The sequence below is a fragment of the Lynx rufus genome, unplaced genomic scaffold, assembly GCF_022079265.1.
Source record: "Lynx rufus isolate CCGP_SWC_20201006 ecotype Redwood Valley unplaced genomic scaffold, mLynRuf1.p SCAF_22, whole genome shotgun sequence".
Classification (NCBI taxonomy): Eukaryota; Metazoa; Chordata; class Mammalia; order Carnivora; family Felidae; genus Lynx; species Lynx rufus.
This window is the reverse complement of record NW_025814837.1, coordinates 22489363-22504400: the sequence shown is the minus strand read 5'-3', so window position 1 is coordinate 22504400 and position 15038 is coordinate 22489363. Positions and strand designations below refer to the sequence as shown.

Below are 15038 nucleotides of genomic sequence, written 5' to 3'. Positions count from 1 at the left end.
GAAAGAGAAAGGTGATAAAAATTTCTCTCCATTTATCAAGCATGCATATACATACATACATATATACATACACATCTATACACACACACACACATATATATACACACATAAACATATATACACACACACAGTAAACATACCTACAGCGTATCTATGGTATTAAATTATCATTGGGGGAGTGATCAGGGGTAAAAAAGGTCTAAAAAGCTCCTTATGAGGAGGATAATGAAAAAAGGGTTGAGAAACACTGCTATACTGAACACATTTTTCCTTTTACATATTATATATACATATATATGTATATATATGTATATGTATATATATATATATATGTATATATATATAGCATCCATTCAAAAAAGTTAAAACACATATAGAAAATTAAGTGTTTTCTAATAATAAGAAAATGTGTTATTGTTTACCATTCTTCACCCTGTTGGAAGATAGTATAGAAAGATTTACACTCAAGCATAAGCTGTTTAATGCCTGTCTTTAAGAGAATTAGTAGGGAAAAAAAACCTCCACAGTACATGCTTTTGCAGACAATAACACATGAAGTAAAGTTCGTTTCTTCCTACATATCTTACTGTATAATATACCATTTCCAAATGAAAATGGAACAAAATAAAAGATGATTTCACCTTAAATTTATTAAGTTGCAACTGGAAAACCAATCTTATCACTGAAGAAAGTTAAGGCTACCAAATTTTTATACTGCACTTCAATGTATAGCCCTTATAGTATAAAATATTATTTTATATGCTCTCATCAAATGGACATGCTTCTGTAGCTTCTATTCACTGTCATAGGTCTTAATATTAAGATCTAAATATCTGTAAAATTTTCATCCAAACACAGCCTAATCAGTTTGAAATTTTTGAGTAATGTGAACACATAAATGCTCAAGAATTTACATTCTTTTGATTTAATAAAATAAAAAGCATAAAAAATTATCAGTACAAGTCTATACTACTTGTGATTTTTCTTGTACTTAAAATAGAACATAGGCAAATATTCAAAATTTATATTTAAAATCATACCTGTCCATTTAAAATCCTTGTGAAAAGGGTGTTCTTGTCTTTCAATTTTAGCTCAAGATCCATAAAAGTCAGTTTATTTGTGCTGACCTGGAATTTGTCATTAGTGAATAATGCACCAGATATTCTATTGTAACATTCAATTGGCGCAAGCCCTCTCTTCTTCGGAGGAGTACACCAGTCAAAACTTGAACAGAATAAAACATTAGTTAGTAAAAGATAAGGTTTATAAATCAATGTAATTTCAGCAAAAATCAAAACTTACTCTTCAACAGATGTATATGGTATTAGCCGTCCATTCCAAAAACATTCAAAAATAGGCCTTTTCCCTCTTGCTGCTTTCTCAAGTATAAAACAATCATCATCATCATCTTCATCTTTTAATTCTAAAGCAAATGCATGAGTAGAGCAAAATGTTTATTGCTATAGAGTTTATGCAATTTATACCACTTCTCTAAGTGAAATATTAAAGTTGCTTCAGAGAAACTATGACAAAAACTCATTAGGTCTCTCACACTGTTTTCTGTAAAACTTAATGACAACTTTAGTTTGCCCTCAGAAAGGCAGATTTCTGAAGTTGTTCCCCATTACCAATGGTGTTCTCATTTATATTAATATATAATTACTTACATTACTTATCAATCTGTGTTAGGAGTACTACACGAGCTGCTAAGCCTGCAATCTTTAAAATCTATTTACAGTGTAGAAGAGTCACACATGCAAAGAGACTATGCCCTATAGCAGAATCGCTCTTCCCTACAAATACAGGAGCTTGAATACTGTACCTCAAATACACGTTTCACAATTCTGTCAGAACCAGTAGGTTCACATAAAAATCATCTGAGAAATCTACAGTATCTAGTAGCAGCAACTGTGCCTAGTTTGAACAAATTAATCAATAACACTAAACTTAATTTTACTTTAAATAACCTATTAAATTTTCAAAGATCAAATTCAGGTGATACAGCTACAATTATAACATATTACAAAGCATCAGAAGCATTATTAGCACAATTGTCCATAACACTTTTATGCTTCTGAGCAATACATTTTCATATATCCAAACAAATTAGGATCAAACACTATGGTCCTGATAGAGTAACGCCTTAGTTATTTTGGCATTCAGGCACCTACACAAAATAAACTCTTCTTCCCCCAAAAAACACTCAACAAAGAAGTTCCTTTCAATCAAACCCAATCACTTTGCTCTTGGAGAATCCCTCTGGACCACTCAACTTATTGATTCTTATTTTAAGATATCACTTGAAGAACTTTATCTTTTTGTCTACAGCATACAAAAATGACAAAGGTTGGCAAATTAAAAAGGGGTCAGCTACATTGTGGAAGGTAGAGCCACACTTACTAATAATGTTGGACACTATTCTAAGGATTTGCACCAGCTTCTTATCTAAAATTCACAACACCTCGGGGCACCTGGGTGGCTCAGTCGGTTGAGCGTCTGACTTCAGCTCGGGTCATGATCTCATAGTCTGTGAGTTCGAGCCCCGTGTCGGGCTCTGTGCTGACAGCTCAGAGCCCAGAGCCTGTTTCAGATTCTGTGTCTCCCTCTCTCTCTGACCCTCCCCCGTTCATGCTCTCTCTCTGTCTCAAAAATAAATAAACGTTAAAAAAATTAAAAAAAAAATAAATAAATAAAATAAAATAAAATTCACAACACCTCTAAAAGGAAAGAGATTACCTCCCATTTCACAGATAAAGAAACAGATAAGGAGTAGTTTGTCAAAGTTTACACAACATAAAGTGTCAAAGATGGGACTTACATTAGGAAATCTGGTTCCAGAACTCACAAGACTAACAAGTATTCTGAATGAGAAAGTTTAATATTGTTACTCTATGTATTCAATACAATCTCAGTACTCCACCAGGATTTTTTTTTAAGTGAATGTACAAAGTGATTCCAAAGGTTACCCAAAAGAGCAAAAGATTAAGAATTTTCTCAAAAAAGAATGTTAAGTTTCCTGATCTGCAAGTATCAACATACAATACAAAGCTATAAAAGTATTATTATTCATGTATATAAATATAAAATAGATCAATAACTTAAAGAATTCAAATGTGTGTACTTATTGGAACTCAGTATTATAAAATATTTCAAACTATTTAAAAAACAGTAACATTAAGTAACTGGTGCTACAAAACCAAATACTCACATGGAAAATATTAAGGCAAAGCCCTACCTCATTGTAGTACAAAAAAAGGAGATTCTACATGCATTAAAGATCTAAACATAAAATGACTTTTAAAGAGAACTACAGGACATTTTTATAATCTGGAAATATAAGAAGGCTTTCCAAAGCAAGACAAAATCAGGAAGCATTAAAAAAAAAAAAACTGACATGACTATGAAAAGCTTAAAACTTATTTATAAATACCTACAAAGATAATGAGAAGACAATATGTAAAGGATTAATATGCAGTACATAGCTAAAAGTTCAGTAAGCAATTCATGAGAAAAGAATATGTAATATTCTTTAAAGCCAGTGCTTTACTCATCTGGAAGTGAATACACACATAAATCAAGAATTATAAAAATTATAAATACCTAAGAATTTAAGACATGCTTAAGAAAACAAGTTTTAAAATTTATCTAGCCCTAAGAGCCCAACTAATAATAATCATTAAAAAATTCTAAATCACAACTTCACATTTTGTAGCTAAGATAACAGATTAACATACTTGATGGAAAGCATGGATCATCGGGGTAAGTTTCTCTATCATATAAGAAAGGGTGGTATCGAATAATCCCTTCCACTACACCATCTCCTTCAACATGAGCCTTGAACTCAAAACTATCAGCTGCTGTGTTTATATACAACGTCTGCATGTCATCTTCTATTTCCCTTAGGTTGACAATCTTAGGTGCCTTCCCCTTTTCAAACATAGAAATCTAAAATAAAAATAAAACAAAAATAATTAAATTCTATGGTGACTTCACTTTTGCTCTCAACTATGATCTAACAACAGAATAGGTAAAAACTTGTATTTAAACAAGTAATCATATAGCTTAATTAAATAAATATACTTATATATGGGTTAAATAACCATAAGTAGCATCCCAATAAGGAACACAATATGCTACTTAAAAAAATAGAACATAAGCAAAGCACAGCTAAAGAACAATTAACTCAGAAGTACATTTAAGGCTTCTTGCTAGAGGTAGGAAGTGAGACAACGATGCATGTGAAATTCTTTCCAAGATGTGGGCAAGGATATGGAGAACCCAATATTCATGTTCTATACTTCTAAATCTTACTTCACCATCATAAGACTTTTATGAACAAAGAGAAACTTTATATCCCTTTTCCTCCCCACTTTGATATCTGATGTTCAGCAACAACTCACATCTCTAAAGAAGACAGGAGAAAAAGAAAGCAAATACTATAGTAAATAAAGGTTCAAAAACTACATAGATCTAATAATGATCTCTCTACTTAAATATTAAATTGCCAAAATACTTTGGTAAAAGACAAAGAGAGAAGGGTTGTCTATTGACTGATTTTTCTTATCCAAAGTCATTTGGAACTGGAACAGATACCTAATAACTTGTACTATTTTAAGAAAGAATTTTATCTTACTTCAATATCAATGTTGTTGAAAGGTCCAACTTCTTTTGATATACGTTTTTCATTGCCTTTTGGGCCATGAATATAGTAATGATAAATATGCCTAAAATATAGAAAAATAACTTTATACTTTTAATTCAATTTAATTCATAAAATTACAGTTCACATAATAACCTACAAAAATAATTTTTATGACCACTATTTGGCAGTTATCTATTTGGTAGGTACCAGCCAAGCACTATACTAAGCATTCTTAAATACAGTATACCATTTAACAGTATAAACAATTTGAAATGCAGGTATTACGATCTCATTTTATAGATATAGAAATTGGGGTGCAAAGAGTTTACACAATTTATCTAAGGTTACAAAACTAGAGTTGGAGAGAGGTGGACTACAATCCTAGCCTTTCCAACATCAAAAGCCCACATAAATTACACTTCTAAGAAGTATAGTATGAAAACTAGAAGGCAAGAGACTATAATTCTACTTGTTAGGCATGTTCTAAAAGAGACTTAAATAATCAGGGAGTACATAGGATTGGATATTTTTAAGCTATCTGAATATGAGAATGTTATTCTATAACTCTCGTCTCTCCTCTCTTACAGCATTGAGACATTCTTGCCCTAACATTCCTAAAGCAAAACTAATAAATTCAACATAATCCCTTTAAAAACCAATTCACAACTCGCTGCTACTTTATTTTTAAGTTTTAAAAGTTTTTTGGTAAGATTATTTAGGGCTAAACCATACTATGTTATTATTTACTCTTCAAACAAGTATTTGCAATATTCCTTCATGTGAATTTTATTTGTAAAAAATTATCCTAATCTTTAAAATACTGTATAGATAAAAGGAAATCACTGAAAATCTTTAGGTCTTTCCTCATGCATATCAAAAGTGTTACCGTAATCAACAGTTTACAAGAATACATTAAGAAAGTGCTATAAATAGCTTAAAAGAATTTCAAAGAATGGTTAAAGTAATAGATTATTCTTTGCTACAGCAAGATTATATTCTGTGTTATGTACACTGAGCTCCTTTGGTTAAAAGAAATCATTACAAAATAGCTAATGAGATGTGTACTTCGAGAATAAAAATTCCAAAGTCCTATTCAAAATTCTTAGGTTACAGAGTCAATAAACATCAATACGCAACAAGAAGAAAAGATACTTCTAAAATAAAATTATTTTCCCATAAAAAATTTTTAAACTGTTAGTATACATTTCTATACAAAATAAAAAAAAATCTCAAATTAAGTACATTAGTTAGTCTTTTGGGTAAATACAAAAAATGTTTTTTTAAAAAATGTAAATTTTGTGCAGTTGTACCCATTTTTGCCATACTCAGTAATTCAGACTAATGCAAATTATGGAAATAAATGGTCCTTACTATGTTTACAGAGAAAAAACTAAGAACCATTAAACATTCTGATGATTTAGTCTAATGGAATATGTCACACTCCCTAAAAGTTTTCCTGGAATAGATATACAACAATTTATTTTCAGTATTATTAGATCATATAGGCCAATTTGCGTATTTTTATTTTAACAGACTTCATGCATTCGATAAACATTTATTGAGCATCTATTATTTAACAGGAAACACTAGGGATATAGTAGTACATAAAAAAGATTCCAATGGGGAAGGCAGACAAAAAAGTAAAAAAAAAAATACATGGTACGGAAGATTATGATAGGTGCTACAGAGAAGAACCACACAAGGGGAATATGAAAGTGATGGTGCTGAATTTGATATAAGTTCCTAAGTTTATTTTAAATTTTATGACAGGTCTCAAAAGCCTGTCCTTCAAATAATGACCAACATATTGCAAGTCATCAATATTTATTTACAGAATAGAGAAGTATTTTAATGCCAAGATCAGAGCACTAGTTACTGTACTGAAGGGAAGGAAATGAGGCACAAAACACACAGCAAAGAGGTTTTTGATGTATCTGTAATATTTTGTCTTAAAAAAGTAGTAACATGTCCTCAAATAATTACTTACGCTAACTGTCTTGTCCAAAGAAGAAAATAATTTTTCAAGTACTGTATGTGTTCTGGTTGTACTCCTGTGATAACCACAGCAGTAAAGCTATCTTTTTCTTTCTCCTCTAAGATAAGATGATGTAGAAATCTTTCATCATCATTTGTAATGTGAACAGAATCAGATGGCTAGGAGAGTGAATATAAATACAATAGGTTAGATACACTTAATTGTAATAAACAACATTTACATTGACTTTTAATATGATTCGCTTGGATAGTTTCATAAACAGTCTTCAAAAAACTTTTGAAGGAAAATGGCCCAATACAAATCAGCTGAGTATGTGACAATGCTGTGAGAGCAGGATAGCTTTAACATAAATTGCTAATGTGGCATATATACAGGAGTACCCTATACCATAATGCTAAACCAATTGTAGAATCATAAAAGAAAAGGTAAAACAACAACAACAAATAATGAGTTTAAAAATGCTGAAAAAAAAACTAAGGACACTTACCCTAGGGTGGAAAGAATTCTTCCTTGAGATACCTACCACTTAAATTGGTCAGGACAAATGCCCAGCTCTCCATGTTCAAGAAAACTGGGATGCAGCCTGAACCCAGCTGGCTTAGCCCAAAGGAACTGTGTTTAAAAGGGAGTAAAATCATCCTGTGCCCTAGTCCAGTTTCAGAGAGTATCTATAGCTTGCTCAGAAGCAAAGTGGGGAGGGGGAAAGAATGGGTAGTGTTTGAGGGTAAGAATTACAAATGTCTCGTTTTTACAGTTAGTCTCTATGTGTTAAAATTACATGTATATACATACATACACTATGTATGTTGCTATATACATAAAAGCTTGTAAGGATACACGCTGAACTATTACATCTAGGAAACTGTTTTTTTTAATAAGCATATATTACTACAGCACATTAAGTAAATAAAAACAAGCCCTCTAAGGGTGCCAGAGATGGTTAAGCATCTGACTCTTGATTTCAGCTTAAGTCATGATCTTGCAGTGTTGAGATCAAGCCCCCCATCACACTCCTTGCTGAATGCGGAGCCTGCTTAGGATTCTCTCTTTCCCTCACTCTCTGCCCCTCCCCTACTCGGGCACATGCACGCACCCTCTATCTCTCTTGCTCAAAAAAATAAACAAACAAACCAACCCTCCAAAACCATTCCAATGCATCGCTACACACTAATACTACAGCTACAACATATAGTATACAAATAACATTTTATACCCTTTGAGAGCTTAGTGGATTAGTTTGGGTTTACTAATGATGTGGGTTCATTACCAAATATTTATCAAGCACCTTCTAAGTCCTATGACTCAATATAGGCACAAGGAAGATAAGAGTTAACTAAGACAGTGCCCCTCCTCCCTATAAATTCCATCTAATAGATGAGAAACAAATGATTACAAAACAATGTGCCATTATAAAGATATGAACCAAGAGCTACAGAATTAAAAAGAGTGTGACATTTTCCCAGAAGATTAGAACATTCCAGCCCCATGAGAATATGAAGGATTTGAGAGTATAAGGCAAACAAGGTAGTTTGAAGTATATATTAAATATATGATGAAAGATGAGGCTGGAAAGGCTGAAAGAAGCAGTGAATATGGATGGAAGAGAGGGTAGATGAAAAACTATTTTAGTCAGAACTGAATGGTGAATGATTAACAAGGATTACACAATTACTAACTACTCTGGCCAAGGGATACTGTTAATTGAAAAGGGTAGAGGAAAGGTGAAGATAAACAAAGAATAGGGAAAGATGTAGATAATAATCTGATTTCAGAGGTACCAAAAGTGAGTTCTTTATGGAACATCTGGAAGGACATCTACCTGAAATTGGAAATGAGTATACCAGATATAATCAGTTGGTATTCAGCACCAATTCATCCCACCTTTTGTTGTCCCTTCCTGGGCTGCAGAGAATGCAAAACCAAAAGTCTACCTTTCAGACTCCCTTACATTTTAGGTTGTGGATGCGAATTCGGTTTCATCAATTAGATGTAGTAGCCAAAGATTTAGAAGAGGAAAATGACTCAAAGCCCATTTTCCTGAGATGTCTTGAACATTTTCTGTTATCATGCAAGGTACTGAAAGACCAATATTCAAGTTCTGGCTTCAAGTGTTAGCACTGATACAGCATGGGTTATAGCCAGAAGGTCTGTGTTTTGGTGTTGGGAGCAATTGTGGCAGCAAGACCTTTCCAACACCTGGATCACAGATAAGGCAGGGTGTTTCTAAATTCCAGATCCAGTGGTGGTCCTCCAGCTACCTTATTATAGCAGATGTTACAGCATGCCTTGAAGGTCACTTCAGAGTGTCCCAATAGCTTTCTATGAGGCTCAGCCAAGAGCCCACTCCTAGCGCTTTCAATAATCATGCAAACATCAAATTCCTTTTATTAAATCCTTTTCTGTTTGAAGAGCCTACAATGATTTATTTCCTCAATGGAGTCCAGCCTGATTCAGTGTCTCAATCTTAAGAGAAAAGTCTTGACAAATACAGATTTAAGAACTGTTAGTATTAAGTAGCATATATATTGCCTCCTAGAAAAAGCAAGACTCCTGGTTGTACATCAAGAGCCACCAACTCTGTACACATTGTAATAACTGTGTGTAAAAGTTGGAGAAGCCAAATAGTAGGCTGGAAAAGATTGTCCAGAAAAAAAAAAGGACCAAGGGCCTACCAGTAGCCATGAAACCTATGTTAGGACAAATTAAGCACAAAATCACAGGAAAAAGTGGCAGAAATGATGATCCAAGAGACATTAGTTCTATCCAAGCTTTATCATACCTATACAGTTTTAAAAATCACTTGAATTCTGAACTCCTATTTTCCACCAGTTTTAACACAGCATAATATTTCCACAAATATACTTTACAGGGCTTTGTGATGGTAACATAAGATGAGAAAGATGGAATATCAGTATGTAAATATAATATGATACAGGGCGCCTGGGTGGCGCAGTCGGTTAAGCGTCCGACTTCAGCCAGGTCACGATCTCGCGGTCCGTGAGTTCGAGCCCCGCGTCAGGCTCTGGGCTGATGGCTCGGAGCCTGGAGCCTGTTTCCGATTCTGTGTCTCCCTCTCTCTCTGCCCCTCCCCCGTTCATGCTCTGTGTCTCTCTGTCCCAAAAATAAATAAACGTTGAAAAAAAAAAAATTTAAAAAAAAAAAAAAAAAGAAAAAAAATATAATATGATACATAAATTGTGTAATAAATACAACGAAAAGAGGGATGAGCAAAATGAAGAAATTTCCTAAACAGAGGAGAATGTTAAGTTATACAGAAAATAAAGGTGGCTTGAAAGTATTAAAAAAAAAAATCAGCCCATTTATAAAGAAAAGGTATTACTTTCACCTGTCAAATTGCCAGCATTTTACTGCCTTCCCCTCCACTCCACTTTTTAAAAATAAGGAAATTATCAGATAGGCCCTTCCACATACTGTTTTGGGGAGTATATTAGATGTGGGTTTAACCTTCTAGAAGAGCAATTTTGTAATACACACCATGAACATTTAAAAAGTTTAAATTCATTGTCATAACTATTAAAATTCTAATAGCTATATGAAGAAAAAACTGCAAAGACATTCATGGCAGTGTATTTATAATAAAATCCTTTAAATACAGTAAATGCTCAACAGAATAGTCAAATTATAACACATTCAGACAAAACACCATGAAGGTATTAAAAATGTGTGTGTACTAGGGCACCTGAGTGGTTCAGTTAGTTAAGCATCCAACTTTGGCTCAAGTCATGATCTCACAGTTCATGGGTTCGAGCCCCATGTCAGGCTCTGTGCTGACAGCTCAGAGCCTGGAGCCTGCTTCAAGTTCTGTCTCTCCCACTCTCTCTGCCCCTCCCCTGCTCACATGCTGTCTGTCTCTCTCTCTCTCTCTCTCTCTCTCAAAAGTGAATGAACATTAAAAAAATAAAAATAAAAAGTGTGTGGTACAGCAAAATATTTTATAAAATGGAGAAATACTCAAAATGTTAAAAAAAAAATGTGTGCTCAAAACTGTTATATAAAAAAAAATTAAGTAGATGAAGGGGATTAAGAGTATACTTTCCCCTTCCAACTCAAGATGCTAATAAGGAGGTTTTATTCTTAATTCCAGTGTTATTTACAGTGTTATATTAGTTTCAATAAGTGTACTCTTGATGAGCAATGAGTAATATACAGAATTGTTGAATCACTGTATTGCACACCAAAACTAATGTACAACACTGTGTAACACTGGAATTAAAATTTAAAAATACCAAAAAAAAAAAAAAACCCAAAAAACAAACAAAAAAAAACACCCTATAAAATAAAAAAGACTAGAAATTCAACTAGATATTTTTTTCTGGAATCTGAGCACATTTTTATTTGTACTTTTCTATAAATTTTTTATAACTTGTTTTAGAATAAGACTTAAGAAGCTCAAACTTTAAAGATTTTAAAACAATTCCAAAATATTTCAAGTGGAGAAAAGTTGAATAATACAATACTATGAACTCACCACCAAGACTCAAATTCATTAATATTCTGCTCATTAAAATTAGAATATGAATGCAAATTTCTAACAAAAGTAAATCACTCATTTATTTCTCTGGAGCTCCAATTTCCTAAAAGCTTATTTCCCTATACTATAAGTGTTTTCTACTCCAAGTCTGAAACTGTTAGACAAAAAAAGATTTAAAAAATCAATCTCAGTGTAAGGGAAAAAGTTTATAATTATATGATCAATTTCCAAGGAAGTTTACTCAGCTTTATGAGACATCTTATTGCATTGAAGATTTCCAGCCTGAGAAAGCATGTATATGGTCACTTTTGCTATTCACAAGACTAAAGCAAAAAGAAGAAAAAGTAATGGAATTTGAAAATTCCATACCTTCAAGTTTTTAAAGCAATAGCTAAGTATCTTAGCTAGAAATTGAAAAAAAAAGTACTTTCTCTATCTGTCCAATTTAACAACTTTATAATTAATGAGTTAAAATGTATCATACCTTTCTGTTTCTAATATATCCACTATATATTGCCTCTTTATTTTTCTCCTTCTTCTCAAAATCTTCTTTCGAAAGCACAAGTTCATGAACATCTTGGGAATCTGCAGGTTTGCTTATCATCTGTTAAATATTAAAGACTACTTTAAAAATTCCTAAAAGTTAAACTAATTAGTAATTTAGACAGAATCAACCTCCAAGTATTTTAATCAACTCTCATTTAAAAGAAATCTTTTTACTTACTCTGGCTGATTGTCCAACAAAGAAAACAGCCTGCTTGCCCCCAACACCAAAATAGGAAATATCACTATTTAAACTGCGTGGCACTGGTACTGGACGAACATATCCTGAATGATCACTAAAATAAAACATTAATGCAGTGACTTTAAACAAGCTACTTAGATGCCAAAGGAAATTGTTAAAGCACTTTTATTAAGTGTTAATAAAATGATCCCCAAGCTAGACAACACCCCCATTCAAGGTAAAAGAATCGGAGCCCAAAGTCAAGATAAATAGTCCAGTGGTTCTCAAAATGTATTCCCCAGACCAGCTATATCAGCATCACCTGGAAACTCAAAAAATGCACCTTCTTGGGCCCACCCTACTAAATCATAAACTCTCTTAGCAAACAAGACTAAATAAATATCTGTATCCTTATATATCCTACTGCCCCTAGAATTGTCCCTTCAAATTTGTTTACTGCTTCTAAACTTGTAAAAATAATTTCTGAATAATGGGAATTGTAGCAAAAACATTTCTTATTTCCTAGTAACATGACACAAAAGAACCTCTTATGGCACCATAACAACACTCTGGAGAGTAAGCATCCCTGGGTTCTCAAAATAAAGGCTAGGTATCAAGGGACACCATTTCCCAATATCAGATACAAACAATTGGGGGTGAGGCTACAACCCCTATTACACTCAATGGAAAAGCTAAAGATCAGCTAGAAAGAGAAAATACAAAGACAGCATTCAAAGAACTTACCCATAAGAAATAAAGAAAAGGAACAGAAAATATCAAAGTAGGTATAAAAGACATACGTTTCCAAAGTAGGAAACTATCTCACTACACTACAAGCATAGTTCTAGAAAGAGGAAAAAATGGAAAAGGCTACAAGTAATGTCTGACAAAAGCTGGGGAGTCAGGAAATGGGAAGCAGTTGCGAAAACACACAAATTTTCAGCTATAAGAAAAATAAGGTCTGAGGATCTAATCACTAACACTACTGTATGTATAACTGAAATGTGCTAAGAGAATAAAATTTAAAAATCCTCTTCTCTGCCTTTCAATTGAGGTTTTAGACCAATTACATTATTGTGACTATTGGTATGTTTTGATTTAAACTTAACTGTCTTTTTTTTTTTTAATTTTTTTTCTTCTGCGTTAAGAGGGAAAAAAAAAGAAGTATGTAAGGTGATGAATGTGTGAATTAAACAGAGGGAAGGACTCCTGATTAAAGGAAAATAACGAGGGCACCTGGGTGGCTTAGTCGGTTAAGCATCTGACTCTTGGTCCTGATCTCACAGTTCATGTGATCGAGCCCCATGTTGGGTTCTGTGCTGAAAGCACGGAGCCTGCTTAGGATTTTCTCCCTCCCTCCCACTCTGCTCCTTCCCCGCTCATGCGTGTTCTCGGTCTCTCAAAATAAATAACTTAAAAAATAAAAATAAAGGAAAATAAAAATAATACAATTCAATATTTAATATATATCAACAGAAACTTTGTAAAAACAAAACATCAAGACAGTAAATGGCATGGGGGTACCTGGCTCAGTTGGTTAAGCATCCAACTTCAGGTAATGAATTCAGGTAATGAATTTAAGCCCTGTGCTGGGCTCTGTGCTGACAGCTCAGAACTGGGAGCCTGCTTTGGATTCTGTGTCACCCTCTCTCTCTGTCACTCCCCTGCTCACACTCTGTCTCTTTCTCTCAAAATAATTAATACTAAATAAATTTTAAGACAGTAAATGGCACAGGTATTACTGCTGTGGTATGCTAATACTGTATGTAAGTAGTATATTATTATTACTTGATATAGACTGTGACAAATTGAAGATACATACTTTGAATGCTAACATTATCAATACAAGAAGGGTAGCAAATAATAAGCCAACAAAGGAAATAAAATACTCATTTTAAAATACACACAAAATACTCATTTTAAAATAAGGCAGAAGAAAAAAGAAAAACGGGAACAACAACAACAAAAAAACATAATGAAAAAAACAAATAACAAAGACCGCAGAGTTTAAATCAAAACATCCCAATAATCACAGTAATGTAACTGGTCTGAAACCTCAATTCAAAGGCAGCGATTGTGTAATTTTAAGACACAACTATATTCTCTCTTAAGGAAACTATTTTTTTTCTAGAAACTCTCTAAATATAAAGTGTCAATAGGTTAAAAAGTTGGAAAAAAAGTTACCATCAACACAAATGTAAAAGCTGGAGTAGCTACAGTAACATCAAAGCAAGCTGATAAGGAGTATCACCAGGAAACCATCAAAAAAAAAAAAAAAGGCAAGAACAATGAAATACATAGATAAATAGGTCTTCATTCTCCTCTTGAGTTTTTAAATTATATTAGTCTGATGAAATCAAAATAACACCGTTTGATATGGTTCTCAATGTACATGGAGGTAAAACTTAAGAAAACTCAATTATAAATGAGAGAGTGAGGGGACCTAAATAATTTGCTAAAATTTCTAAAATTCACTTTAAGTGGTAAAATATCCTTACTAGTACAATGTAATGTTATGTATGTATACAGTATTCCTCAGAACCACTAAAAAATAAAACCAAAACTATAGTCAAAATCACTTTATAAAAATAGCAAAATACAGAAAAGTATGTTGAGTAACCCATAAAAAGGCCAGAAAAATGAAAAATAAAAGGAATAGAGAAGCTTTACAAGACATACTTAAGTCCTGACATATATATCAAGAACTATAGTAAATGTGACAATACAAATACACTAAATAAAATGAATAAAAAAGTGACCCAAATATATTGTCTACAAGAATTTCCAATATAGGGGCGCCTGGGTGGCGCAGTCGGTTAAGCGTCCGACTTCAGCCAGGTCACGATCTCGCGGTCCGTGAGTTCGAGCCCCGCGTGGGGCTCTGGGCTGATGGCTTGGAGCCTGGAGCCTGTTTCCGATTCTGTGTCTCCCTCTCTCTCTGTCCCTCCCCCGTTCATGCTCTGTCTCTCTCTGTCCCAAAGGTAAATGAACGTTGAAAAAAAAAAAAAATTTAATAAAAAAAAAAAAAAGAATTTCCAATATAATGATACAGGTAGGTTAAAAGAAAATGGGTAAGAAAAGACATACCAGGAAAACATGAATGAAAAGAAAGCTAAAGAATATCACATAAAATATACTTCAGAACAAGAAAATTATCAAGGACAGAGTAGCATTACAGAATAAT

The 15038-nt window shown here is 33.1% G+C and overlaps 1 protein-coding gene across 1 annotated transcript in view; it reads right to left on the bottom strand.

The window, feature by feature from the left end:
• Window positions 1–15038, bottom strand: part of SMCHD1 (structural maintenance of chromosomes flexible hinge domain containing 1) — a 159045-nt gene that overhangs the window by 117121 nt on the left and 26886 nt on the right. Inside the window, exons 6-12 of the mRNA XM_047087085.1 lie at window positions 11855–11969; window positions 11615–11734; window positions 6630–6796; window positions 4634–4724; window positions 3735–3945; window positions 1303–1423; window positions 1041–1224 (exon numbers count right to left, since the gene is read on the bottom strand). Of these exons, the coding sequence (XP_046943041.1) occupies window positions 1041–1224; window positions 1303–1423; window positions 3735–3945; window positions 4634–4724; window positions 6630–6796; window positions 11615–11734; window positions 11855–11969 (1009 nt within the window). The remainder of the gene's footprint in view (window positions 1–1040; window positions 1225–1302; window positions 1424–3734; window positions 3946–4633; window positions 4725–6629; window positions 6797–11614; window positions 11735–11854; window positions 11970–15038) is intronic.